The sequence below is a fragment of the Mchenga conophoros genome, linkage group LG15, assembly GCF_057382185.1.
Source record: "Mchenga conophoros isolate Kocher_MC1m ecotype Shallow Benthic linkage group LG15, M_conophoros_male_GT1.1, whole genome shotgun sequence".
In the NCBI taxonomy this organism is placed as follows: Eukaryota; Metazoa; Chordata; class Actinopteri; order Cichliformes; family Cichlidae; genus Mchenga; species Mchenga conophoros.
In genome coordinates, this window is record NC_140540.1 from 35,005,790 (window position 1) to 35,033,760 (window position 27,971).

Sequence of the window (27,971 nt, forward strand, 5' to 3'; positions counted from 1 at the left end):
CAAAATATAAAGAAATGAGGAGTGACTCCAGACTTTTGCATAGTACTTTAGTTAAGTTTTTTCATTCTAATTAAAAGTTTTAGGAATCATGTTTTTCTTGTTCACGAAATGAAGTCTTGTTTGTTGGTTTGGAGCAGCTGTTGTTACTGCTTAACACAAATTATGTAAGTCAAGCTCAGCAAATAGACATTTGCCTCGTTCGTCTGTACCACTTTCCTGTCACATGGTCATGTTTTGGTGATTGTCTTGGTAGGTCAGTGCTCGTAAGCAGCAGACAGAGGCTGTCTATGTGACACTGAGACAAAAATAGAAATGTGGACTGTTGTTTTGTGGTTTCTGGTGATAATGAAAGGCATCTCCTGTGTTTAAAAAAAAAGAAGCCTAGTAATTGGAACAACAGTTAGAAACCTCCCACTGAAAGGTCATGCATGTGGGTGTGGGTGTGCACTTGTATCTCCCCTGACTCCCTTTTAGACATAAAGGCTGACCATTTTCATGTTTGAACATCTACAAACATGTGTGTGCTGTCCAGGCATTAATTACCAAAAAATAAATAAATAAAACGGCTGATCTTTGTAACGTAATCGTGCTTTTTTCAGACTGAAAATCCTTTTTGGATAAACAGCTCATTAGCTAATGATACAGCCCCTATTTTTCCTACATAATAAAAATAAGTGGGTTTGGTGACATCAGTAATTTGAACCAGCCCCGTGTTGTTTTCCTGTTGTACCTATAAACCTGAATTTATTCGAATTTATAAAACGCAACCCAATCTTCCAGCTGGTAATGAGATAGGGTACAAAGTCTGACATATAAAATTCACTGCAACCTTATAGGAAGCTGCACTGCACATTAAACTATAGGCCTTATGATGGCTATATACCAACATGCAACCACTCCTATCTTCAGTTACACACTGGTTTGCCTTTATTTGTTAGTTTGAGGGCTTGTACACTGTGATTTCCTGAGACAGGGTTAATGAAATATGTTAAATCAGTGCTGCTCTGACCAGTAAACATATCTCTACCTTCATTATGTCAAAAATCTGTCTGACTGCTCAATATCTCTTACCGGTATATGACACAAAAGATAAAAGATGGATTTTTCCAAAAAATCAATTACAAATAATGAACAGGCAGTTTTGCTCTACCAGAGCAAATACAATAAAGATAAAGCAATGTTGTGTAATGCTGATGATTGGCGGTTTGACAAACAAGACAGCGACAGACAGGGAAACAGATGGAGATGGCAGGAGGAAGCTGGTCGAGAGAGGCACAGTAAGAGGTGAGGATGGCGAGAGAGAGAGAGAGAGAGAGAGATAAAAGAAGGGAGAAACTGAGAGGGCGAGAGGGAGGGGGAGGAAGCAGGAGGAAGCAGAGAGATGGAGAGAGAGAGACGGGGGGAGCTGGTACTGACTGAGAGGCTCACAGTCGTTTCAGCACTCCGCCTCGTGGACAGCAGCGCACCATGACGTCGCGCGCGCCTCTCTGAAGCGCGTGCCTTCCTCCTCACAATCCCTGCAGACGAGCTCTACGCTGTTCTCCGAGACTGTTTGTAGCTTAGAAGTCGCTTTTTTACAAAAACAGACAAAAAAACAAAAAATAAAATAAAATCCAGCGAGCACGTAAAAGTAAAAAATGGAGTGCACCACACTGAGCAGAGAGGGAGCGGGGCTCGCCAAGCCGCCCAAACACCTGTGGCGGCAGCCCAGAACTCACATACGCATCAAACAGCGCTTCAACTCGGACACCGAGCGCTACCTGTGCCGCAACCGGACCCTGGAGAAGCTCCGTCCCGGACTGAGGCAACCCCGAATGTCCTGGCCCTCCTCGCTGAAACGGTAACCTTCTTTAATCTCCCGAGTCACTAAAGTAAAAGCAAGTGAATTGTTTTCCACCGCTTCGGGGATGAGAGTCAATTTGAAAAGCCTAAAAGTTCAGAACACCCACTGGAGCGTTGCTTTGACTAATTACACGATGAAATAATGGCGTGACGATAGTTTTAATTGTCAAGGTTCAGAAGAACCCGCAAACCAAAGCTCTCTGAAAGTCGATTAAGCTCGACGAGCTGTGTAGCTAAAGTGAAACTGTGTAACTTGTCATAATCTTTACACTTAACAGTGCTCAGTTTGACAGCTGCCTGTTTATGTAGCTGAGCAGAGTGGAGCGGTGATGGCTAGATGTTATTGTCTGAGAGATGATGTTAGGCCATTAGTCTTTGCTGCCTGTTGCAGTCATGGGTGGTGGGGCTGGGGGTTAGGGGGAGGCTCCCCCCCAGTGTTGTTTCCCACCAAAACCTTTAATGATGACTGTCAGACCCTGAAGCACACAGTGCAAACATATTAAATGGGTTTTAGATTCTATGCCCTAAAAACTCCATTTAACATCCGAAAAGGTTGATTCAGTTCATTTGGATGTTTTCAGTGGGAGATACGTTTCATCCAGGTGACTTCTGCAGGTTTCCCCAAACTTATAGACAGTACATTTGCACAATAACTGAACCTAGCCCACTGAATGAACAATGGGCTGAGAGGTCAGTTCCTTGATCATCCCTGTAATGTCATTATAGATAATGTTTCATTCACATGTAGAAAATATAAGAGCTGTGAATCAGTAATGGACCTGCAACAGTGTCTGTGTTGTTGAAGAGCTTTTTCTTTTTTCTATAGTGACTTGTTAAAAACCTGCATAAATTGTATCCTTGCAAACATTTCAGAGATAAGGCTCATATGACTTTTTAGTTCCAGGCTGTTTCTGACCTGTTACGCATTTCCTTGTATGTAGGAGGGTTTCAGAGGTGATTGCTGGGGTCTTTGATGCTGTATCCTCAGAAAACTTAAAATTCTGCTCTTTATTACAAGTTCATAAAAATATGTAACATACAATTTTTGAATAATCTTCTCCCTTGATTGCTCATCTTAATCTGATTCTTAACATATAAGAAACTCAAACATAAAGCCTTTTGATCATGCCATGAGAGGCGTTTTGGATTATTCAGCCCACGAAATAATCCCCTGTGACTGCGTGGGTGTCTCCTGCACAGGCTGCCTACCTGTTCTTCGAGCTTGACTTTGTGTTCTGCACCTTTCACTTTTTAGGAATGATGGAGGAGGGAGGATGTAGTTAACGGTGCACTATGTAAACCTGCTCAGCCAGGCTGGGAAAAGGTTCTGACTTCCTCTCCCTACTTTTGCACCCAGAGATTGCCAGGCGAGAGATTGATGGCTGGTGTTTGTGCCTCACCCATATTTGTGTGATTTTACTGTACTGAGTTTGAAAAGAGCCTCAAGGATGTGCTTTTAACTCAAGGAGAAGAAATGAAAAAGGACTAAACTTAAGAGCCTTGTAAATTGCATTTTATTTTAAACGAGTTTTGCAAAACTCGTTTTTTGTTCATTACTATTTCATTTTCTCTGTTGAGATTTAGTGCCACGATAGTTTAGACCCCGGCTCAGTGTCTTTCCATTGCTAATAAGACTGTAGGGAAACATTGGCGTGTTTATGTAACACGCGCTGACCCTCGGTTTTCGGTGTTTCCTATAGGAAAGAAAAAGCTGAATTATAGAGTTGATAAAATATTTTGGTGATTGGATGCAGCAGAGCTGAACAGGCATGAAAACCACTGTCAGTTCAGCTCCGTTCCCCAGACGCTGTCAACAAGCAATGCGGCAGCTCGTCTCGCCTCAGAGCTTTCTCACACTACACTGAAGTGCTTTGTTTTTGTCCCCTGGTAGTGCACCAAGAGAATAAGAAGAAGATAATCACCAACAAACAATTGTTTTTGTAATAAGACAGAAAAAGGCCGGGGTAAGATGTGTATGGCATGTGCTGACAATATAGACTTTGTATAAAGATGGCAGTAGCAACAACTGGTTATGGACTTAGGTTTTTGAAGTCTCAACTTTAGAGCTTCTTGTTTTCTGAAAGCAGAAGTAACAAGAGGGTGGAGTGCTAACTTGGTTGTACCCTTGGTTTGGCACTAATATCTGCCAAATGGACAATTTTCAAGCATCAGAACTGAAGTATTGAGTCACTGGATAGTCTGAACTGTACAGCAACTCATATTCGTTTAACACCAACAACGCAAATACACTGAGAGGCTCAGTGCAGCCGTGCCCAAAATTCAAACAGGTAAGTATGTATGCCTCCATCTGCATACATGCTTAGTGCAATATTTGGTCGGCGTGTTGATATAATGTAGCTGAACTGAGATTAATTCAGTGTTTAACATGCCTTGGGGTAACACTGGGAAATTTCTCCTGCACTTGCATAATTTCAAACAGACAGTAAACACCTGCTTGGCTCATTATCATATTCTCGTTTCCCTTTTTCATCTCTCATTATCAACTGAACATTTCTCAACAGCTCCTGGCAATAATCATTAATGATTCAATTTGTTCCAACAGGTCATTTTTCCTTTTCTGAGTAGAAGTGCATGCTCTGCACTTGATGCTTGATGGCACCATTCGATACAAAAATTCTGAAAAACATAACAGCACTTTTTTTGCATGTGTGTCTGTTTGGTTTTGGGGGTCTTCACAACCACAGCACCATATGTACTGAGTAGCTAGCTAGTTTCGGCGGCTTCTTTGTTTAAAGTGGGTCACCACAGCGGGTGGCTCCACATTTGAGTTGGCAGGCTTTTTATATAGAATGCTACTTGATACTGAAAATTACTGTCAGGTTAGATATTTGCAGGTTTGGCGGTTTGACACCAATAGTGTTGTCTTCACCTTCACCTCTAGCTGGCACACAACCTCATTGCTGCTGATAGGTAGCCACACAGCCCCTCCCCTCACTAGTAGCTGAACATGTAAACAGCAACTCAGCAGAGTGAAGCATCTTAAGGACTGATGTCCAAGTCTTTATGAGGAATTCAGGAGGTCAGTAAAGCTCCTGTTTCAACAGCATTGAATAGTTAATAAGTGTTAAAATCAGCTGTTTAACTATTAGCAGTTACCCACATTGACTGTTAAGTTACCATTAACCTTCTAAGACCCGAACTCTTCCACAGCATGCATTTTTAATTTCTCTATGATATTTGGGCATATTGGGGCCTGATGAATGTAGAAACAAAGAATTACCAGATTTTTTTTTTTTACCTTATTTTTGTTTTTAAGAAAAATGAGAGCCACATATGAGGATATTCATTTAAAATTTTGATAGAACAGTAGCAGTATAATGTCCTCGTAAGTGGATATCAGGCCTTTGTAGAGCAAAATTGAGTATTTCTGTCTAAATAACCCAAAATGTGATGTCCACATATGCGGATGCCAGGTCCTAGGAGGTTAAGGTAGTGGGTAGAGGTTAATAGCAAAATGGTAGCATTAATGTGGGAGTTAGGCAGCAAATGTGAGAGCAGCTAAACTGAACGTGATCTATTATGAATCGACGGACAGAAAAATAAGAAAGGCCACAAGCCAGACAGGATTTCTCTTGGGTCACAATCTGACATTAAAGTGAAGAAAATATGACAAAGGTTCAATAAAGACTCATTGTGAAGCAGAATGGGAATTCTTTTCTGACTTTTCTCAGTGAAGCCACATCAATTTGTGTCAGACCTCAGCGTACCTGAAAAACTAACCTGAAATGAAAAAAACAATTATAGTAGAATATGTAAGAAGAAGGTAGTATGTGCGCAGACTGGCAGGGATACCGTATGCCGTATGTGTTTGTGGAGGTTTCTGTGTATATCCGTGTGTCTGTGAAAACAAATTATAAATTAAAATGGATTGTCCAAGTTCACTGCACTGTAGAGTAGAGTCATTGCACAGTGGACTGGACAATGAAGCCTGCTGCCGTCTTACCCTCAAGCTCTTCCGTCACCCTCACTGTAGGCCTGCTGCTTTTACCGTATCCGTTAGTTCCCCATACGATCCTGCCAGTGTGAATGCCAGCTTCTCATCTCTCAATGATGATCGAGAAAATGCAAACAGTTCGAGGTGTAGGTAGGAGTAAGAGCAGTGAGTCAGCCCGCTCTGTAGCCACCAACGACAACACCACTGGCACTGCCTTTACCCTGCTCTGAGTACGTATTTCCTTTTTTCTTTTTCGTCCCAGAATGCCTCTGATTGTGGATCATTCTGGATGACTCAGATTATTTTTAAATATAAATCATCTACAACACACGTGGGCTAAAATTTTATGTAAGACCCAGTAAAAAACATAATGAGTTATGAATTTGAGTCTGCAGTTAAAAAAAATAAAAAATAATATTAATAAAAATGAGTCAGTAGACCAAACTTTAATTTTTGGTGACTCTCTCTATGCCAGAATCTCTCTGGAATCATGGCCACTACAGCTGTACCCACATATAATATTAATTGGATCTTTTTTTCATTAGGTATAATGATGTGGAGCTTAATACTGTGCTAGCAGATCTCTCTTGTGGCACGAACAGCTCTTTCTTGGATTACTGTACTCAGTCAATGACAGATAAGAGTGTTCCTCTAACTTTTTCTCTGCACCATAATTTTGCTTTTAAATACAACCGACATCGGAGCACAGCTGTTATGCAACCTCTTCATTAGGTACACCTGTTCCACTGCTTGTAATGAGCAAATATCTGATCACCCAGTCATATGACAGTAATTCAGTGCGCTTAGGCATATAGACATGGTCAAGAGCACCTGCTGGGGTTCAAACCAAGCATCGTCATGGAGGATTTAAATAACTTTGAACAGGATGGTTATCAGTGTTGAATGGGTGGGTCTCAGTATATCAGAAATTGCTGATCTTCCTCAATCTGACCCACTGGTGTCAAGACAACCATCTCACCCTCAACGTCGCAAAGACAAAGGAGTTGATAGTGGACTTCCGGAGGTGCAGAGAAGTACACACCCCCATCACCATCAACGGCGCTGCTGTGGAGAGAGTGAGCAGCTTCCGGTTCCTTGGAGTACATCTGGCTGAGGATCTTACGTGGTCAGTACACACAAACAAAACAGTGAAGAAGGCGCAGCAGCACCTCTTCTTTCTCAGGAGACTGAAAAGATTCGGCATGAGCCCCCGCATCCTCAGGACCTTCTATCACTGTGCCATTGAGAGCATCCTCACTGGATGCATCACCACCTGGTATGGCAACAGCACTGCCTACAACTGCAAAGCTCTCCAGCGAGTAGTGCGGTGCTCTGAACGGATAATTGGAGGTGAGCTTCCCTCCCTCCAAGACATCTACAGGAAGCGCTGCCTGAGGAAAGCGGGGAGGACCATCAAGGACTCCAGTCACCCCAGCCATAAACTGTTCAGACTGCTTCCATCAGGAAGGAGGTTCTGCAGCATCCGGTCCCGTACCAGCAGACTGAGAGACAGCTTTTTCCATCAGGCCATCAGACTGCTGAACACGTCATAGACACCTCAGCTTCACTACTGGAACTTCAACATTATGCACTTCACACTGTATATAAATGCCACTTGTTTTGCACATATTCAACTCTGTATATTTTATTATTATTATTATTTTTTTTTTTTTAATTATTTTATTATTATTTTTTTTTTACTATTTAATTTGTAAAAATGTGTATACACACACACACACACACACACACACACACACACACACACACACACACACACGTAGGAAAATATTTAGTATACACATCCAGAAATGCATACACTATTATATATTGTACATATATTTATTAGTTTCAGGTTGGCCATTCTTGTATTTTGCTCGTTTGTGTTGTTGTGTTTGCACATCTCTGTTGCTTGTGGGGCTCGCACACAAGAATTTCACTCGCATGTGCTGTGCCAGTGTGCCTGCACATGTGATGTGACAATAAAAGTGATTTGATGTGATTTGATTTGATTTGATCTTCCCACACTCTAGGGTTTACAGAGAATGGCCCAAAACGGAGATGTCAGACCTTGAAGCAGATGGGCTACAGTAGCAGAAGATCATGCTGCCTTGTTGCTGCAACATTTGAATGGTAGGGTCAGAGTTTGGAGTAAACAACATGAAAGCATCAATCCATCCCAGCTTGTATCAGTGGATCTGGTGGTGTTATGATACAGCACACTTTGGATTTTGGATTTGGTGAAAGAGGAGAACATCACTGACGTATAGCCAAAAAATCAGCAGCAACTTTGTCAAAATTCTTCCCTGAGAATTCGGAGTTTCCAGCACCTTGTTGAATCTACGCTAGGAAGATTTAACCTCCTAGGACCTGGTGTCCACATATGTGGACATCACATTTTGGGTTGTCTAAACCAAGATATTTCATTTTGCTCTACAAGGGCCTGATAACCACTTACGAGGACATTATACTGCCACTGTTCTATTGAAATTTAAATTGAATGTCCTCATCTGTGGATCTCATTTCTCACAGAAACAAAACTCAGGTAAAAAAAAAAAAATCAACTCAGGTAAAAAAAGAAAAAAATCAGGTAATTCTTTGTTTTTACATTCATCAGGTCCCAATCAGCCCGAATAGCAAAGAGAAATTGAAAATGCATGCCATGAAAGAGTTCAGGTCTTCAGGCAATTTTCCTTTTGAAGGCAAAAGGGGGTCCAGCAGGATGATAACTCTGTTTGCCATCATTGTCCTTGGGAGGTTCAATAATTTTCTCTTTATTAATCAAAAGAACAAATGCCTTTCAAGTTTTTAGTCTTTTGGTGAAAGTGACAACTCTGAAATTCACCTAATACTGTTAATAGGTGTAACTGCGGTCCTGCTGACTGGCTCACAAATGGCACAGAAAGACAGAGGCCAGATGGACATGACAGAGTGGATTGTTTGTCAGGCTGAAGGCCGCGCTTCAGGCTGAATTACAATGAATTAACAAATAGGGCTGCACTGTCTTCCTCGGGGGTCTTCAGCAGCACAGTCCTGTTGATGCGAGTGTGTCAGCTCCCAGGGGGAATGGATTTTTGGCTTCGTGGCCACAGGATGTTCTCACGTCATTAGGTCTGCAGTGTGTTCATGCATTACCAGTGGCTCCACACTCCAGGCCATGAGTAGTGAGAAAAGAAACTGTGATCTGGAGAATTGGTCAACTTGAATCGGGAATGGGCTGCTTTGAAAGCACTTCTTATGGGGTGATACTGAAAAATTACACTCGTTGCTATGGAGCCCTGCTTTCCAGTGATAATGGCATGAAGGGTTACCCACTAGGTTATCAGAGAGTAAGGGGCAGCTTCGCTGAATGTTATCTAACCAGTCTCATGTTGACAAAAGACCCAAAGAGGACTGGCTCCATCACTACAGCAAAGATTAGTGAAAGCAATGTTGTCATGTTTCATACCTGCTGTGTGAGCTGACCTGCAGGTGCCACTTATTATGTGCATGTTGCATCAATCAACTTCCATTACTTAATCGACACCATTTAACCACTGCTACCCCTGCAGGGGAGGATTTTCCAGTGAAATTAGAGGGTGCTGATGGGTCGGTGTTTTCACCATCCAATAACAGCTAATGTGTTGTCATTTCAAGGAAGGAAGCTGAAAAACCTTTGGGAATTTCAGTTTACTGAGCATTTCTCTGCTCTTTGATAATGAATCTACTCTAACAAGTCTCATGCTAGTTACTGTGTCTCTTTTTGGCGAAGACGTGAATTCGTTAGTGTCTGAATTTTACAGAGTGTCAGTAAATGGTTAATTTATCAGTCAGCAGTGCTCGTGTTGATAGTCCAAGTACGTGGTGCTCCTTTTGGAGAGGCTTGGAAGAGATTTGTTATTGTAAAAGGTGAAGATGAGCGTTCAGTGGCAGGAACATCGATTCATTATCGCTGCAGTCTATTGAAAGGCTGACAGAGGCAATGCGAAGCAGCCTGCATTTTTCCTCTACACTGTCAGCCAAACAATCAGAGTGGTCCACGGAGACACTGTTCAGTCTTTGAGTTTGTTTTTCACCAAATATGTTAGCCAATAACAATTAGGGTCAGGATGCTGGAGCTTTCTTTTAAACAAAAGAGCTAGAAAACTACGTCTAACATTTCTGTATTCTTTGGGTCTCCTGCTGTTATTTGGCTTCAGTAAACTGAAACAATTTTCATAAGTGGATACGAGCAAAATCTGTGAGGTTTTGGAGCCAGTAATTAAAAAAAATAAAAAATCCCATTAGCCACTTGAATTTTCAACATTAAAAATTCCAATATTGTCATTATTTCCATGAAACAGCTCCAGAATTAAATTACCAGATTTTACTCTTAACCTTTTAAATGCTTTTGACTATAGGTAAGTGAAATTAGTCACACAGAATAACTATAATGACACAAATGTTACATGGCGCTCCGATGGTCTAGAGACAAAGAACTGTACAGCCATCCTTTTGATAACATGCATACAGCTAGGTTTAGACATTCAAATTTAAATTCGGTGACTCTTGATGGACTCCTCTGGTTCAGCTCTATCATGCTGGCACAAACGTTCATCAGTTTTAGTCATGAATGGAGTAAAGTTCCACTGCTTATAGTTCAATTACATACAGGTGACGTATATTTAACCAGGCACTGTTAGGCAACACGCAACACATGCAAATGAAGACTGTGACATCGCATTTGTACGGGGGTGATGAAATGAACATAATATTTAAAAAATTCAAAAGAACTGAGATTTAAAATAATTTTTTTTAAAAGCTTATAGCTGTTTTTGACTTCTACGTGATGGGGCATACATGATTTCACACTAAAATCATTCAAAAGGGTCGTCTAGGAAATAAAACAACTATATATATATATATATATATATATATATATATATATATATATATATATATATATATATATATATATATATATTTTTTTTTTTTTTTTTTTTTTTTGGCAGCCATCTTGAAAATTGCTAATAGGCTTTATCAAAAGATGAAGCATATGTACCAGTTTCGGCTCTTGGATCCACCCAAAACAAAATGAGCTAACAAATTCAGGCAAATATTGTTAGCAAATGTTTTTTCCTAATGTACCTAGTCATCGTTTGTGACATTCATTCGTTCATTGTTGGATCCGTGTCAAAGTACAGTGCGTTGTCTACCTTGTCATATATTTAATGCATTAATCCACTGCACAGAAGACAGACATTAAAAATGTATTTGAAAGAACACTGATGAATTAAAATGCCCTAAGAGGTGGAGGTGTACCTCCGCGCCTGCATTGCTTATTAAGTTTCTTTAAAAAGACTCAGAAGGTATAATGGATTTAATTTATGCTAGCTAGAATAAAGCAAGGCAAAGGCCCCTCCTCTTGCTTTGTCTCTTATGAAAGAGCCTCACATTTAATTGTTTTACCAGCACAACAACCTGCAGCTCACAGAAAATCTGGCACATTTTCTGACATTTCAAAGTTGTCTCTGATTATGAAGACAAACAGTGGACACTGCTTCTGAGGTTTGCGATCCCATCTGTGCTTTTCAAATGTTTACGTATCTTGATTCCTGATTATCAGCTTTTATTTTATTCATTTATTTGCTTGGCTGCATTAATATGCTTTTAGCCACATTATATTTATATATTCATTCTTTGACCTCAGTCTTTTTGACCATGCATGGCTTCTTATGTCATAAACCGTAGATCTTCAAAACTGACATCATGATGGTGTGTTTAGTTTGAGAGCAGACACAGAAACATCCATTTTACCATGTCCCTACAAGGTTTAGATGAAAAATGCTCAGTCATGTTCTCTTCCACAGGCACAGTTAGTATCTGTCAGAAATGGAGCCAGAACATAATCAGACTGCAGAGATGTTTTAAAAAATTGTGCCCACCGTCGACTTAAAGCTGAACAATTAGCGCATTGTGCTTTGTTTATTTGTGCATAAACATTTAAAAAATGAACATTGCAGACTGTGCACTGACTTTTTGCCATCTTGTTGTCTTGCTATCACAGTCGGGCCGTTAGGACAATGGGTAGACTCAAGTCAAGGCATAATTAAACTTAGCAGCTAACTAAATCTAATTACATATCAGGATGTCTGTTCACTTTCCAGTAATCTAACACTCATATCAAAGGGTGTGGTAGTTCGGGCCAGCATAGCAAGCACACCGTTTTACTCTGGGAGATCAAACATGTCGATTTGGATCCTTAAACTTTCTCTGATTTCATGGGAAAAACAGTGCAAACCTTCATTTCTTCATCTCATGTAGATTTGACTCTGGCAGAACTGTTTGTCCTAAACTCAGATTTATAGCTGTGATGTAAAGGCACATCCATTTAACAAACGATTGCTGCCTTCTTGCTTATGGTGCATTTGCTTACAGCTGGTGTCCGGACACACGCAGAGATGACAGTGCTTTCCCGTTTCCCAGTGAGTCGTGTCGTCTGTTTCAGAAACGGGTCAGGTGTTTCTCGGAAACCGCTGTTGCTGCCCTCTTGATGAACTTGTTTGTTAATTTTACTCAGGATGTAATGTTTAATGGTGCTCTAATGCTTTCAAAGATAAGTTAATCACTGTCATAATTTCCTGAAAAAGAAAATTAATATTCGTAGTTTTCATTTCAAGTGTCAAAAAATAAATTACCTTGAGGCTATCCTTTGTAAAACTGTGGGTAAATATGACTCATACATTGTCAACAGATTGATTCACTGAAGCGTGCGCGCTTATACAGACAATTAGGGTGGTTACATTTTATTTGATTAGGGAAATTAATAAATGCAAAGGAAAGGAGGCAAGGAAGCTTTTATTAAGTTACACAGAGAAAAGATAACATTTTCCACAAAGCCCTTATTTTCCACTAACAGAGTTTGTTTATTATAAAGTAAAAATTAATCAAACATACAGATGAATTCATCACCTTCTCCCTCAACTTACAATTGGGTACAGAAAAGGATTAGAGCCATTTAAAGTTTTCCTGACTTTTAAAGTCAGAGTTCTAACTTTGAGAATTCAGATTTTTTTTTTGTTTGTTTTATCTTCATGAAAATTTTTCAGTGGCCTTAATGCGCATTTCCGAGAAAGGAGTTGAAATCATTTTTCATTTTCCCTAATCCTCTTCTTTACTCATGGTCCCGTTTTTAAAAATCTCACCTGAATTTGTAATTTTCTGCCATTTGATCAGACATTCTTTGTAAACCCGGTGACTTCACAATAAAACAACCACATAATGGCCTGAAATTTTAGACAGGGAATAGAAATGAGTGTCAGGCGTGACATTTACACATTTTATCCCTTGTCCTCTTCCTGCCAAAACATAAAGAGCCCTGTTACTGTGGCATATTTGTGATGCAGCATAACATTGAAATAGCGCTTTTATTGAAGGCTCTATCTTGAAATGGCGACTTACCCACGGTGGCTTGCTTCCCAGTCAGCCTGCAACAATTAATTATAATTGCCAGACAAACAGAAAGTGAAAAATTAAATGAGTCAACAGATGCTATCTGTAATGTGAAGAATCTCTTTTATTAATTCTCCAGTGACAGAAGACGGATCCGCAAAACACAATCAGGTGGTGAAATCTTAAAGTCAGCAAGCTCTGTGACCTCACAGCAAGAAGGATACAACACACATACTGTTTGTTTGCTGATTTCACATTAGAAGCATAACGCCAAGGACTATAAATATTTAGAAATATTATTTGAGTCCTTAAATGACATGGCAACAAATGGAAGTTACTTTCTCATCGATGTTGATTGTAATTACTAAGAAAACCTAAAGGCTGTTTTTCCCTTTATCTGCAGTAGTGTGGGTTGTGAGGTGACCAAGCATTTCTAAGTAGCTGGCAATCACAGTAGAAAATAGGGTTTCTGATCCATCTGGCAGGAGAGCAGCGATAGCTCAGCGATTGAGCTCTTGAGATGAGTAAAGCGACGCTCGTCTGTGTGCATACAGTGCCCGCTGATTCAGTCGTGGTACAGCAGGTCAGAGAAATTAATGCAGGAGCACTTGATAAACCTCAATGAATTACCGAACCATCCTCTCGAGCACAGACTTGTATCTTTGTCTTTGTACTGACCTCAAGCTGAAGCACGTCCTGTTTAATTTATTTTACCACCCTTGGCAGTGGTAGGGTAGAAGGAAAATTGCATGTCTCCGTTGTCGTTTTCATCTTTTATGCTATCAAAAAAAAAGAAACTGTCAGATGGCGCACACACCTGTGCCAACAGTTTCTAAACATGCTGTTATGTCACTGCATGACCATGCAACTTTTTTTGTTTTTACATTTAGGAGCCAATCTGTTATGCCAGTTTAATAGCTCAGGCTAATAACTCTCTCATACCGAGAGATTAGAAATGATGGTAACAGCTTCCAAAATAATGTGGTCCGTTATGAGTTGCAACATTCCTCTCCCAAGAATTATTGGATGGGACTGAGACGATGATGCCACCATTTAATTAATAAGGAACTTCTTTCAAAACAAGTCATGCCATTTGACCTTCGCTTCACTTGAGATCAGCTGAGTTTTTTCTCGAGTTCCCAATGCTATATTGGGATGGCTTTATTTTGGATGCTGTGGCTTTGGATATCACGCAATTTGAAAAAATTAAGAAGGAAATCACATAAACCATTTGATTGGGAAATTATTTTATCCCTATGCAAAGTCTAGCCTTGTTTTTACAGACTGTTCCCCACTAAAACAATCTGAAGTTGACGGTTTGAATCGTCACCCTACTATGTGGCCATGTTGCCACATAGTAATCACTGCCCCCACCAGCTTGTACGTGGAAACACTAAAGTGTTGCCAGGCCAGCCAAGAGATATTATCTCTCTTGTGTGCCCTGGGTCTGACCCTGGGCCTCCTCCTGATGGGACATGGCCGGAACACCTCACCGAGGAGGCATCATAGTCAGATGCCCGAACCACCTCCACTGGTTCCTTTCGATGTGGAGGAGCAGTGGCTCTACTCTGAGCCCCTCCCTGATGGCCAAACTCCTCACCCTATCTATAAGGGAGAGGCCAGCCACCCTTTGGAGGAAGCTCATTTTAGCCACTCGAGGTTTGGAGTTGGCACAGGGTCAGTCCTATCTTGACTTCGCTAGGGAGAAGGCAAAGCTCTTTGATAGTGGTGTTCTGCAAGCCAGGTTAACGATGTGGGGTCCATACGTGAGCTTATGCTGGTGGAGGACTTTAAAAACTCTGTTCCTGAGTCTATTGCTTGTTATTTAAGTGAACAGAGGGCTTTAACTTTACAGCAAGCTGCCACCCTGGCAGATGAGTTTAAGCTGACTCATAAAGCAAGTGCTGTAGGACATGATATCCATCCTGGACAGGTAAGAGTGGGCCAGCTAACAAGGCAAATGCAGTTATGGTTTTAAGATCTAGGCCCAAACTGTGTTTCTTCTGTCACAAGCCTGGCCATGTGGTTGCCAATTGTGTCAAACTGGCACTCAAACAGAAAGCCCACTCAACGCAAAAAGGGCCTGCTTTGAGAAAAGTCAGTCGTGGTTCTCAAACCGACAAGGTTGCCAGGCCTAGTAAAAGGCTAAACTTGGAGCACAATTGCTCAGTAGCGCCCTGTAATCAGTGTAAGAGGTCAACTAACCCTGAGCTGCCATTGGTTGACAATTTCCCAGGTCCTCAAAATGACCTGCAGGGGGACAGACTGTGTATAAAACCACCAGTAAGACCCGCAACCCTGGCTAACAAACATGCCTGTACTGGTGACTTGAGGAATCGTCTGCAAAGTGTTTCAGTAAGGCCCACTAGCTGCCTGCTGGGTTCTCCACATGTGATGGTTCAAAGCCCTGGCTATCACATGGGACACTGTTTCGAGGGTCTGGGGCCACTCTCTGTCAATGTTGTGAACCCACTGAGATGGGGTTGGCAGCTTCCGCAGGAAATGCCTAACCGTTGCTATGTGGTTTGGTAGGTGGAAAGCCTTCAATTTGTTGATGTGACAGTTACGGACTTGATTTGTGGTTTTGTTTATCATAATCATTTGACAAACCATAGGTTTGTATTTATGAGAGGGGGTGTTACGGCCCTAGCAGGGCCTCCTCCTGAAGGTGCCTGTGTGGGCGTGTCCCACCACCTCTTCTGCCTGAGGTGCCACCTTTCCTGTTACACAGCTGACTCACATCAGTAATTAAAAGTATTTAAGGGAAAGGTGAGCTCTGGGCCAGAGTGCCATTAGTGTGGTTACAGCTTGTGAGCTGAGTGTTTGTTGTGTTTGCAGCTAGTGAGCTGTGTTTTTTGGTGGTTTTCAGCTAGTGAGCTGCATGTCCGTGTTTGCAGCTGGTGAGCTGCTCTTTCTTTTTGGCTTACGTTTTACTTTATTGACCAACGCCTGAGTTTTGTGTTTTCTTAAATGGTGATAGCGGCTTGTCCGTCTCTTTTAGTTGAGCTACTTTAATAAAACTATTTAATTTAACCCTTTTGCCTCCTTGACTCCTTTTTCTGACCCGGACACTTTTTGTTACTTCCCCCTCACCGCCTGGACCCTTTTAGGGGAACGTAACATATGCGTGAACCCATAGGTGAGAGTAGGGATGTAGATCGACTGCTTTTACGCTCAGCTCTCTCTTCACCACGATTCGCAGAGGGGATCTGAACCTGAGTGGTGTTCTGAATTGAAAATTAAATACATATAAATAAACAATGATTTTGCAGCCCTCACACAGACAGAAAACTATACAAAAGATGTTATAAAAAAATCGAGACTATCTGTATTGGGTTCTGTGACAGCGACATGTGTTACTGTGAGCTGTAGCAGCTGTATATTTAAATGAAGTTATTTTGGAGACACTTGCCACTTTGCCTTCTGCTTTCCTGTTAGCTGCTATAACCTTCCTCTTTCACTCTTTGCCACTTCACACAGAAATAATCTGTCTAAATAATACATCTGTAATATCTGTAATTGTTTTAGTTTGACCGGTAATATGAGAAGCATGGACTACAGATCAGTTCTAGGAGCAAAACAGGAGGCGGTAAGCATAATGACTGTGATTCATCACAGCAATGCAGATCTGTTGGTGTGTTGAGTCAAGGGGAATCACTGTGCTGATTAGTCATACAAAGCAGAACTGGATGATTTTCTTCTTCCTGTTTTAAGCTGGAAGGTCTGGGCTTCTGGCTTCAGACAGTAGTCCCCCTGCCACTCATAATGTTATGTTAATCATTTTTGTGCTATTGCCAAATTAACAGTGATGCATCCGTTTAATTGTCAGAAACTAAAGAGACCGTGGAGCAGACAATGAGTAGCCTCCAGCTCACGTCTGGTGTGCTCGGTTTTCTTTTTGCCCTGTAAAAATCAGATATGTAATAGAAAATATGAAGAAACAAAAGTTTCAGAGTTATGTCATTAGAAGTAAAACATGGAAAGGTTTTTAAAAAAAAAAAGTAAAACATTGTCAAAATGGTTTGCAATCTGTTCATTTCGGGTTATTGTCTGGCTATTGTACAGAAGCAATATGAAGCTGAAGACTTATTGCAATTATTAATTGGTTTTCCTAATCCAACTTAATGTCTCCTCCACAAGCGTCTGTGTTGTAGGAGGTCTGGGATATTTGCTTTGCGTAGCCAGCAATCAAACTCTTTGCCTTGGGAGATTTTTATTGTTTGATTAAAGTAATAATTTGTGTTTTCATTTATTGCAAACAGAATTAAAGCTGCATTGGAAGACTTGTGTGTTGAAATACACCCACATAAATGGCCTAAATCACAAGCTGTTAAAAAAGAAGGCTGGTTGAGGGGCTGTTGATCAGATGTTATTTAATTCCTGTTTGGCATAAGGAAATCTCTTTTATACACAGAAAGAAACTATGAAGCTGAAGAGCGCAAAACTACAAATAACATGCACTCTGTTATGTGTATACCTTGTCCTGACCCAGCTGCTGAGAGAATTACAAAGATGGCTGAGCTTTTTTGCAAGAAAGAAATTAATTAACACATACATGCAGACTGTCTCTTAGTTCTAGGAGGGGGTCAGTAAACATCTCTCGCTGTCTTCTTGATTTATTGCCAACCAGTGATAGCAATATTGAGAATATTTCACGTCAATAAAATTTCAGTCTTTTTTATTTACACTCTCAGGTTTTCAGGAGGAACACTGCGCACACACTTGACAGTAATCCCCATGACAGACTAACACTGTCAGACAGCCGAACACACGGAGCCTGCACAAAAAAAGCTTTTTAAAGCTCCTTTGTCAGCCACAAAGGAGGGCGGATAGAAGAAAATCTTCACCTTATTTTCAGTTCAATTTATCCATCCTAGATTGCAGCACATTAAATAGTGGCAAAAGCAAGAAAAACTGCTTAACTGGAGTGGCAACAGCTGGTATTTTGAAGCCATGATGGAACATCCACGATGGCAGCCGGTGTCGTGGTGATGCTCTTTGTTGAGGAGCAGCTGCAGAAAGCTCTTGTTACCACTGAGAGCTGAGCTGTGTCAAAAACGTGCATTGCTAAAGAGAGGGATTTATTCATTCCAAGTTAGAAACTGCTCTTTAGAAGAACAACAGGCTGCATACAGAACATTACAATGCACCAGAGGCATGTTTTCTGGTGACATTAATTTCAATGTGATAGTCATGCACGGTGAATAATAAATCAAGTGGCCTGCTGAATAGTATTTAGTGTTGATTCTGATGTTTGCATTTTCTAAAGAATGGCAGCAGGTGAGTCTGTAAAAAGTAAGTGATACTACACCTGTTAGCTTTACTGCTACATGTTTGGTCTGAGCGTAGATGTTTGTTGACATTAGCGAATGTCAGTTTGCTTAGGTGGCCTCTGCTTCATATTTCGGCTCCCGCAGTTACTGGCTATACCATTCTCCTGTTAGCTTTACTTCTGTATGCCATTATTATTGATAAGGCAACCATAGCCACACGGATTTGTCCGTCTTGATTTAATTTGTTTGTAAGAGAAGTGCTTGCGACACCCTAGCGTCTTCACTTCTACCTGTGTCCCACTTGCACAGTGTCCCACTCATTTCTATGGTATTTTCTATTGTAATTGTGGCAAGCTTTCTAGGATTCAATACTATGTAACATTTAGCTGGATTTACCTGTCATCATTCACTGGGTGCTAAATCATTTTAAATGGCAATATGACGATTGCAGGTTGAGCCACATTTCTTTATATTGTGCTTCCAGGGAGCTAGACTTCTAATTTTTTAAAGTGTCCTTTAGCAGAGTTCTCCAGGATTTCTGAAGGTCTTCCTACCATTACACCTGCCCATTTTCAGATCATTGGCTTTTTCGTTTAAGTTACTTAATACTGACCTATGAATAATTAAAAAAACACCTGACTCAAGCAATGAACCAGTGTTGTGTCTACACAGCAACATGCCAAAGATAACTCAGTTTGACAGGTATGAAATAGGATTTTTCCACCAATGAGCTGATTCCCAAAAAGCTGTTAGTCAAAGACTTGGCATATCTCATACCTAAAAAACTATCTACAGCGTGTTCAGATACCAGAAAATTGAATCCTTAAGAAACAAGACCAGGACCTGAAATTCACCCGCCCCTTCAGTTGATCGACTACTGTTCATGAAAGCCTTATCAGAAATGGTCTCAATGAAAGTTTGGCTGCCAAGGCACAATTTTTAAAGAGGATCTTGTTACAATTGATGTAATTGTGAATGCAGAAAAGTACTGTCAGAATTAGATCCATATGGAAAGCATCTGATTATCTCTGGCTTAATGATGCCAAATACACTCTTAATGCAGTAAAAGCATACTTGAATAGAAAAACACACAATTGAGCACTATCAGTCATGGATTGGCCTCCCCAGAGCCCGGGCCTCAACATTAACGAAGCAGTGTGGGATCATCTTGACAGAGCACGTAATAAAGACAGCCAATGTCCAGAGGGGAACTTTGTAAGTACTCCACAAAACCTGGAGAACTGTTCCTGAAGACTACTTGAAGAAATTTCAAGAAAGCTTGCCTTATTCCTCATATACTGTATTCTCTTTATGTTTGCACATGTTTAATAAATCCATTTCCTATTTTCCTTGCCAAATATGAAGAAATGCGCTGTCATTTTTCCTCTCACCACCACAACATGAAGTGTTTTCACTTTACTTCTCATGTTGTTGAATTGTATCTCAAAACCAGATGAGTTCATTCTTATTAACAATTTATGGATTAAATGGTTCCAGGCACAGCAGAAAGGCACAAACTCTGGGAAAAGATGTATGAATATTTGGTCTTTTTAATGCAGTTTTACAGTTAGTACAGTTTGGTAAATGCTACTAAATACTAAAGTTTTGTCACTCCCTTGCAATTACAAAGGACATACTTAGGAGGAAACAAAGTGATGGAGAGTGGGACATCAGCTCATGCAGTCAACCTTTCTCCAGTGTCTTTGATTATTTTCTGCGTTAATTTTAAATATCGCAATTAACCAATAAGGTCAGTGTAGATACCTTTTTCCATTACTTTTACAGGTATGACATAAAGAAAAATGGTACCCTGGGCCTCCAAATATCATGATATTTATTTACTTTCATGGGAGACAAATGGTCTCCCAAACAACCAAGAACCCCTGATGATATTGCTCTCAAAGGCTCTTCATCCAGAAGAAAAGTTTGACCTTCTGTTTGAGACATTATAAATGAGCTGCCCCATTTTGGAAAAGGTTTACTCGTCAGTGGTTTCCCATTGTTTTGGATCAGCTCTCCCTCCCTGTGGAGTCTCGTGAATGGATGCTTAACCTTTACAGCAGTTTATTTGCTGTAGAGAGCATATATTACTGTTCACAAAAGAGAATCCTGGCACTGAAAAAATGTCACACATGACTGAAAAAGTGAATCAGACAAATGGGAGAAACACATGAAAGATTCTGCCTCAGTAATTTATTGTGCAGTGAGCTGAATATTCCTGTTGGGAAGTACATTGCCACCTTCTGTTCTCAGTCTTGACAGGTACTGGCACACATACTGAAGAAGCTCAGATAAAGCGAAGATTAATTAATTTTGACAATATTAATATCTTTGGAGATTTTCAGAGAGCCGTTGTTTTCCTTTGAAGATTTTCCATTTTAACTGGAAGGTTGACGACATGTCAGACTGTTCTCGCTGCTGCCGATGAACAAACACATCGTGCGCATGAAGTAGTATAATGGTAACAGAAGCAGATTGGACATGTGTAAATTAACACTCCTCAGCTTTAGTAACACATTCTGGTGCTACTTACCAGTGTTGAAACAAGTGTTTGTTTTTGTGATGAAAATTCACCTATTCTCAAGTTTTTGTCAGCATTAAGAAAGAGTTTTATGGTCTAAACAAAATGAGCCGTACATAAAAAATAGAGATTTGCACAGTGAACTTTAGGTAGCACAGGACAAACAGTTTTTAAAAAATACTGTAGACTATAGGGAAATGTTTAAAAGACAGCTAAAGACACTGGAAACATGAATCATGAATGCTTTATGTACGGTCAGGGAGGAGACAGTTGAGCCTGTGCTGATATAATTAACCCCACAAGATGATGTTCCAAACTCTGAAAAAGCCAAATGCATTGCTTACTTGGTTAGCAAAGCTGTTTTGAGTTTTTCTAAGGATCGCCGGGGGTTCTTAACATGATACATACTTCCACTGAATCAGTTTCTGAATAGACATGTAATAAATAACGTGACCATGTGCAATGATTTTGCATTCTTTAAAATGATTGTTCAAATATCAGGGCAAGGGCTGCAACTACTCACAATTTATTGTCTTCAAAGCAACTTTGGCACATCAAGATAGAACAGCAATCAGGTGTGGAGTTGATTGGGGTCAATCTGGCAGTTCAATGCAATCTGTTTATTCATTAGCTGTGATATATCAGCGCAAATCTGTTGCCATCTACACGCAGATTAATTCTAGTTAAACTGAAAGTCATATAAACTACTTACATTCAATGTCCAGCCAGTACCTCGTAGATTCGAAACAGAAATTCAGTGACATATTTGTTGTTGGACGGCAATTTAACAACCTTGCTTTTATAAGGAAATAAAAATGTAATACAACCAGTCGACTCCCCTTGTTCAAAGACATGCGTCATCAGAGCAGAGTGACTCAGATTTATTGTAACGTGTTGGCAATCTGTTTGTGTTTGCACTGTGATTGTTTCCAAGCTTTATCAATCAGTTTGACAGGCCGAGTCAGATCACGATTGTTTGCAGACAGGTTGTCTCCTGCTGTGCAATCACCTTCTGATTGAAAGTGTTTGCCACAACTACTTGCAGTGTGTCTGTGACAGTAAATAATTTAATGTAATGACCATGCAACCACTTAGTTTCTTAGTCGTGAGGAAGTTACTGTCTACTTTTCATTCTTGTTAGTCTGAGACATGAAACAAGGCAAGTGAGCTCAAGCATAGTGCTGCCCAATTTGATACCTCTACTCATTTTCCGCAGAACCTGCTTTCGTGTCAGACTGAGCAATGAATTTGTGAACATTTTAACAAAGTGTTCAGTGCAGGATGTCCTTGTTCTTTTGGAGGCTTTGCCTGTCTGTTCTCACCAGGTGAAATGTTTTGTGGAGTTGTCTAAGTTGCCAGTAAGCTGAGTGTGACTGCAAAGCTACCAGAGGGCTTTTGAGATTGCAGTTAGTGGGATGACGACGACGCAAATACAGAGTTGATGCTGTCAGCGAGTCAAGGAAAAGCCAAAAAGAGGCCTAATAAGAGAGATAGGTCAAAGGAAACACACCAAACTATTAGCTTACTAAGGCAACAGAGAATCACTTTTACAAGTTGCCTAGTTTAGCGGAAAAAAAGAATAATTATTTTTACACTATTAACACCGCTCTTGTAGAGCAGAGCTGCTGACAGGCTGACAGACCACAAGTGTCATTTCATTTCATTACAATAATATCCGACTTTGACATAGATCACACTTTGCTTAACAGGAACAAACATACATTACAATGAAGTAAACAGAAGGGAACATACTGATACTGTTCTGACCATGGTCAACTTATAAGGATGACACTTAACACAGTTTTTGTGTATTTCTCACAGACGTGGGTGCCAAAAAAACCTTTCAAACTCTTCTACCAACTCGTTAGAGATCACATCTCAACTTCTCTCTCATCAATTTGTTGTAAAAACCCACATCCAGGCAGTGCGTCGTCCTCAGAGCCACTATGAGTGCTGACATTTGCCCGTTGGTGGATTCTTATAAATACAAAGCAGTAGCAATTTCTTATAAAAACAAGGCAATATTTGCAGAACAAACTACGTGCCATATGGGCTGTTTTCCTTGTTTACTGCCTTTGCTCTGAACTTTGCCTTCAGCAGCAGATTAAATCTTAAATTCCCTCAGCTGTTTATTTCTCTTCACTCCAAACCTTTTATAAGGTGATCTCTCAAGAAATCTTCTTGAAATCTCCTGAAGGCTTGTCAGTAAGAAACCGTGACAATATCAAGATAAACTCTAACTATATTAATATGTGATATCATCTTAGTAGTTGCTTTACTTGAACTTTGATTATTTTTTTTACCTAAATTATTTTTGGATTTGAAGTGCTAAACTACACCATCTCTTTGGCTGTAGGCCCAACTGTGTCCAAGGTCACAGAGCGTAGGTAAAGCCTTAGATGACGAGATGTTTAATAACAAGACAGCATTTGCCTTTGAGGAGCTCCCGGTTGCCTAGGAGATGCAGCAGACCCTAACAGACAGGTGGATGGGATGCCGTGTGATCAAGGATGCGATGACTGAGTCTGTCATCAACACAGTCACCTGGTTGGTACAAAAGTGAGAAAATCCTATGCTAAAAAGGCTCTGACTGTTTGTGTGAAATAACCCGATGTGGTGTAGAACTGTTGTGTTTTGTTGCTTTGGTGGTTTTGCTTTATTGCTAAGGATTGTCTTATTGCATTGGAGTCACACTGGGTTAAATATGTACACTTGGGTTTTAAGGGGTATTTATTATTTTCTTCTTTTTTTTGGGTTGTATGGAAGCCCCAAACGCAATTTCATTGTTCTTGACAATGACAATAAATAAATAAATACTAAAATACTAAATATTATATAGCCTCGACTTTCAGGAACTCGTGGAATTTATTGAACCTTGTGTCAGCGCATAAAAGGAGTGCTGAAATGCTGACAACAAGGTTGTGCTTTGAAAAGACAGGCAGCCACCTTCATAAGTGAGAGTCATACCATGGTGTTGAACATTATGATATAAGAATTACTGTCATTCAAATTTACAGCATACTGTAGATCAGAGAAGCTTGTGAAGCAAGGCATCTGTCACTCTTCACTTTTCTTCTTACTCCAATTTTAGTGAAAGATGACTTACTTGTGCTGGATATAGCTAGCCTCTTTGACTTTGTAGTGGATGTTAATTCTCATTAGTTTGTGCAGTGAAGCCAACCAGTGGCAACAGAACTTGTACAATCCTCTTTGTACTTCGTACATTACAAATATGTGAATTGTGATGGATTGTGGGCTGGATACGTTACTATGTCATTGATGTTCTGGTTTTATTACATTAGCATAATCAGTGTCAGATTGGCGCTCTTATTGTCTGCAACCTGCTAGCAGTTGAAAACCTAGAGATTAGAGATATACTGATCAAGACTGACTGATCAAGACAGAGACTGGAATTGGGCGATTACCAGCGTGCATGGCCCAGTCTGGTAATTGACCAGTCAGTCCAGTCTGTGCACAACATGCACACAGTGGTGCAATCAAATAGTTGCACGCACACTTTTAGCTTGTGGCTGTGGTTGTTAGCGAGTTCTTCACTGTGAGTGAGGAAGCTTGCCAAAGTAACCCGTGGCGCAAACACCAGGAAGACGCTCAGAACAACAAACCTAATGAGACTTGCTTCACCCTCACTCAGCTGAAGAAGCCCAGTAAGAAGAAGGTATCAAAGGAAAAGTGGCTAAAGCTAAGCTAGTCAAAAGTCAGCCACCTTATTAGCAGTGAAAAGATCAAAGCAGCTATGATCAAAGTCATTACAATGAATGAAAAAGCAGAGAGATCTATGTCCTGTAATCTTGTGTACTTGTAAACACATACTGGAAAATGATGTAACTGACATTTGTTTTGTTATGCAAATCTGACGTAAGGAAAAATGTGTTGGGTAAAGGTGGCCGTGCAGCACCTCAGTTCATTATGTGTACCTCTTTCAGAGGTGTTCAACTGAGAGAAGATGCTTAATACAGTTTCGGGAAAAGAGTAAAGTTGAATTTCTGTTATCATGAAGATGACAGAAAATATAATTTTTGCCCTGCCCAGTACAAAGCCATAGCACCAAAATGTGGAAATAAATCTTACGATGATCATAGTGGCCCTGACTGAAATTGTTGTATAGTTGTATTGAGTGATTTTGTGCTGATCGACTTCTTGTTCCAATATATAATATTGTCTGTATTTGCATTTGTTGTCATGAATGCCATTAACTTCTTACCAGATGCTTTATTCTGGCTAACTCTGAGGGTTGGCTAAGTCTCATGTTGCCTGGTAAAGTATTGTAATATAAATACTGTAAGATCAATATGTTTGAATTTTACATAAAAGATCCTCAGAGGACAGTCAGCTATGATTAGGAAATACTCAAAGTAGTATAATTGTTTAATTAGCGCTTCCTAAAATTAAGCATTTATTGTTGGTATTTTATAATCTTTAGTAACATAATTGCCTGTCAGCACTCAACACTGGCTACAAAATATGATGAATGAGTCATTTTGAATGAACAGCAGTCTTAAGCAGCATAAACTGAGAAACCATTAATCCTAAAGATTAAATTGAAACATTGTCACAACGTGGTCTGAGACAATCGTCTCTCTCACACAGGTTGCTGGCTTTGATCTCAACTTGTAGCTTTTTCCAGAGAAATTTCTCCAGACTGAGCCTCTGCATATTCCTGGCAATATAATTCTTATTGAATTATATCACCGATGATTGTAGCACAATAAAAATACACTAAACTGCTAAACCACTGGGCTGTTATGGAAAAACAGCAGTGATTACACACACTTAATGCAACTGTCACAACGGGACTTAACGGACTCACGCGCAGGCTCTAGGTCTTGAAAGCACAAGAGTCTTTATTATGATATACCAGGTGATTATTTACAAAAGTGAGGGGAAAGCCGGGCTCCGGGGGTCCACACACGAACGGGAAAGACGCCGATAGTCTCACACACACACACACACACTCCGTCCACTCCTCTTTACACTCCACTCACTCGGGTAACACAGGGGTAGGTCCAGGGAATCTGTACACAGAGACACGAAGGGATAGTAAGGCAAATCGCTGTGGAAACACTTTAGAAGTAATTGAGCTGGGGTTACACTGACGAGGGTCGGAAACGGTCCAGCGACGAGAAACACAGAGCTGCCATCTTATAAAGGAGCTGGATCACTCGTGATGAGCCACAGGTGCGTGGGCCAAGGGCAGGAGCCCACAGGTGAGCTCCGCCCAGGCAGAGGGAGGAGGGAAAGAGGGGAAGGGAGAGAGCAGGAACAAATAAAAAAAGAATACAAAACATATGTAGCCATACTGAGCCGACCGGGTAGGCACAGGGACCCTGACAGCAACATAAGATGATGTTTCATCATTATGTTAAATTCTATGATCTAATCACAGCCTGATGATCTGTAATTTGTATTACACAACCAGAGCCAACGACTAAGCCATCATACAAACAAATGGCTGCAAGCCTTGTGGTGAAATTTGTTAGACAACCACTGAACATACTGTTTTCACATCTGTGTGGAAAAATGTCCAAGTGAACTCCAATGACCGGCCAGATGATGGCCTCATCTGCCATTGTGAGATATGTGCGACAGGATGTTGGGCACCTAAATGATGCTGATTGTAAAAAACTTAATGTTGATTATGATCAAAAGTGCTACTGGACCACATGAGCCAGGTCTTCAGTTCCTTTCCTGTCACTGTAAACAGTACGCAATGTTTAGATACCGTATTTTTCGGACCATAAATCGCACCAGATTATAAGGTGCATTAAGCAAAACAAAACAATCAGATAAGTCAGACTTTACTAAACTCATTCTTCTTGCTTCCTCCACTTCCGTACCATTGATTCATTAATGTTGAATTCTTTTACAGCTCTATTCCCATGTTGTTGCAGTAAACTAATGACTGACACCGTATTGTGGATGGATTATCTCAGTTGTTCTCCTGACTGATGTTTGGTCTGTTTACAGCATCCTGCCATGCGATTGCATTTGTCCCTAACCATCAGGAACCCTCACGTTAACTTTTATCAAGTGGAAAAAAGTTTGCATTCATCCTCCAGCTTCACTATGTTTATGTTATGCTAACATAGCTGTGTCACTAGCGATCATGTACCACATCATTATATATCAGCTAGCCCAACTTCAGTAACCCTACAAAAGTTACTGCTTTTTAATTTTCTGTCTTCATTTATGTTGGAAGTGATAGCAGAGCTGTATGTTTGAATTTTTTCAGAAATCTCTCAGTCAACATGGTGTATCATGTTTAGGTGGAAACTAGCGAGCTAACTTCCTGCTAACTTCTAACTCTGTTAAATTTAATAAATTCTGTTTTCATGGATGCCTGGATGTTAAACTTAATTGTTACACCTGGTAAAGCAGCAACACAGATCATTTTATTAAAGATGAAAGAATTTAGACAGTATTAACTCTCAGTGATGCCGCAGTGTTCGTTTGACTTTGGGACCTGAAGCGGCGTTTGGACCTGAGCTTGATGCGTACTTTAAATTAGAACCATACTTGGTCTCCGACTGATGATGTATCACAAGTCCACGAGAACGCAAGTACACACAAGTAGCATTTTGAGACACGTCCCTGGATTACTCCGCGAGGCTCATGACTACGGTAGCCATAATGCTCAGACAATCTATGAAGCGGTGCGGCTTTGTAGCTTAAGTCGTACTAAAACATTTTTGACAGATTTTTGAGCGCAGTGTACCACATAAAGGTCAGTAAGAACAACCAGAATTCATACATAAGGCGCACTGATGATTTTTGAGAAAATTAAAGGATTTTAAGTTATTACTTATAGTCCGAAAAATACAACAAGTGTTACACTGAAACTTGAGCCCATCTTCATACCGTGGCAGCTTGGCATCCTCTTCACCGTTGATAAAGATTTTCACCACACAAAGTGGGTCACTTCTTTACAACACAGGCCATCAAGAGCGTTGTTTAA

At 40.4% G+C, this 27,971-nt stretch overlaps 1 protein-coding gene across 4 annotated transcripts in view; it reads left to right on the forward strand.

The window, feature by feature from the left end:
* The window catches only part of LOC146558757 (3',5'-cyclic-AMP phosphodiesterase 4C-like), a 104,216-nt gene that overhangs the window by 21,648 nt on the left and 54,597 nt on the right, over window positions 1–27,971 (forward strand). For 2 of the 4 annotated variants that reach the window (XM_085246481.1, XM_085246483.1), the window contains exon 1: window positions 1,334–1,840. The exons of the other annotated variants lie outside the window; for them this stretch is intronic. In XM_085246481.1, coding sequence (XP_085102607.1) covers window positions 1,638–1,840 — 203 coding nt within the window. In that variant the 5' untranslated portion in view covers window positions 1,334–1,637. Of the gene's footprint in view, window positions 1–1,333; window positions 1,841–27,971 lie in introns of those variants that run through there. 4 annotated transcript variants of the gene reach the window in all.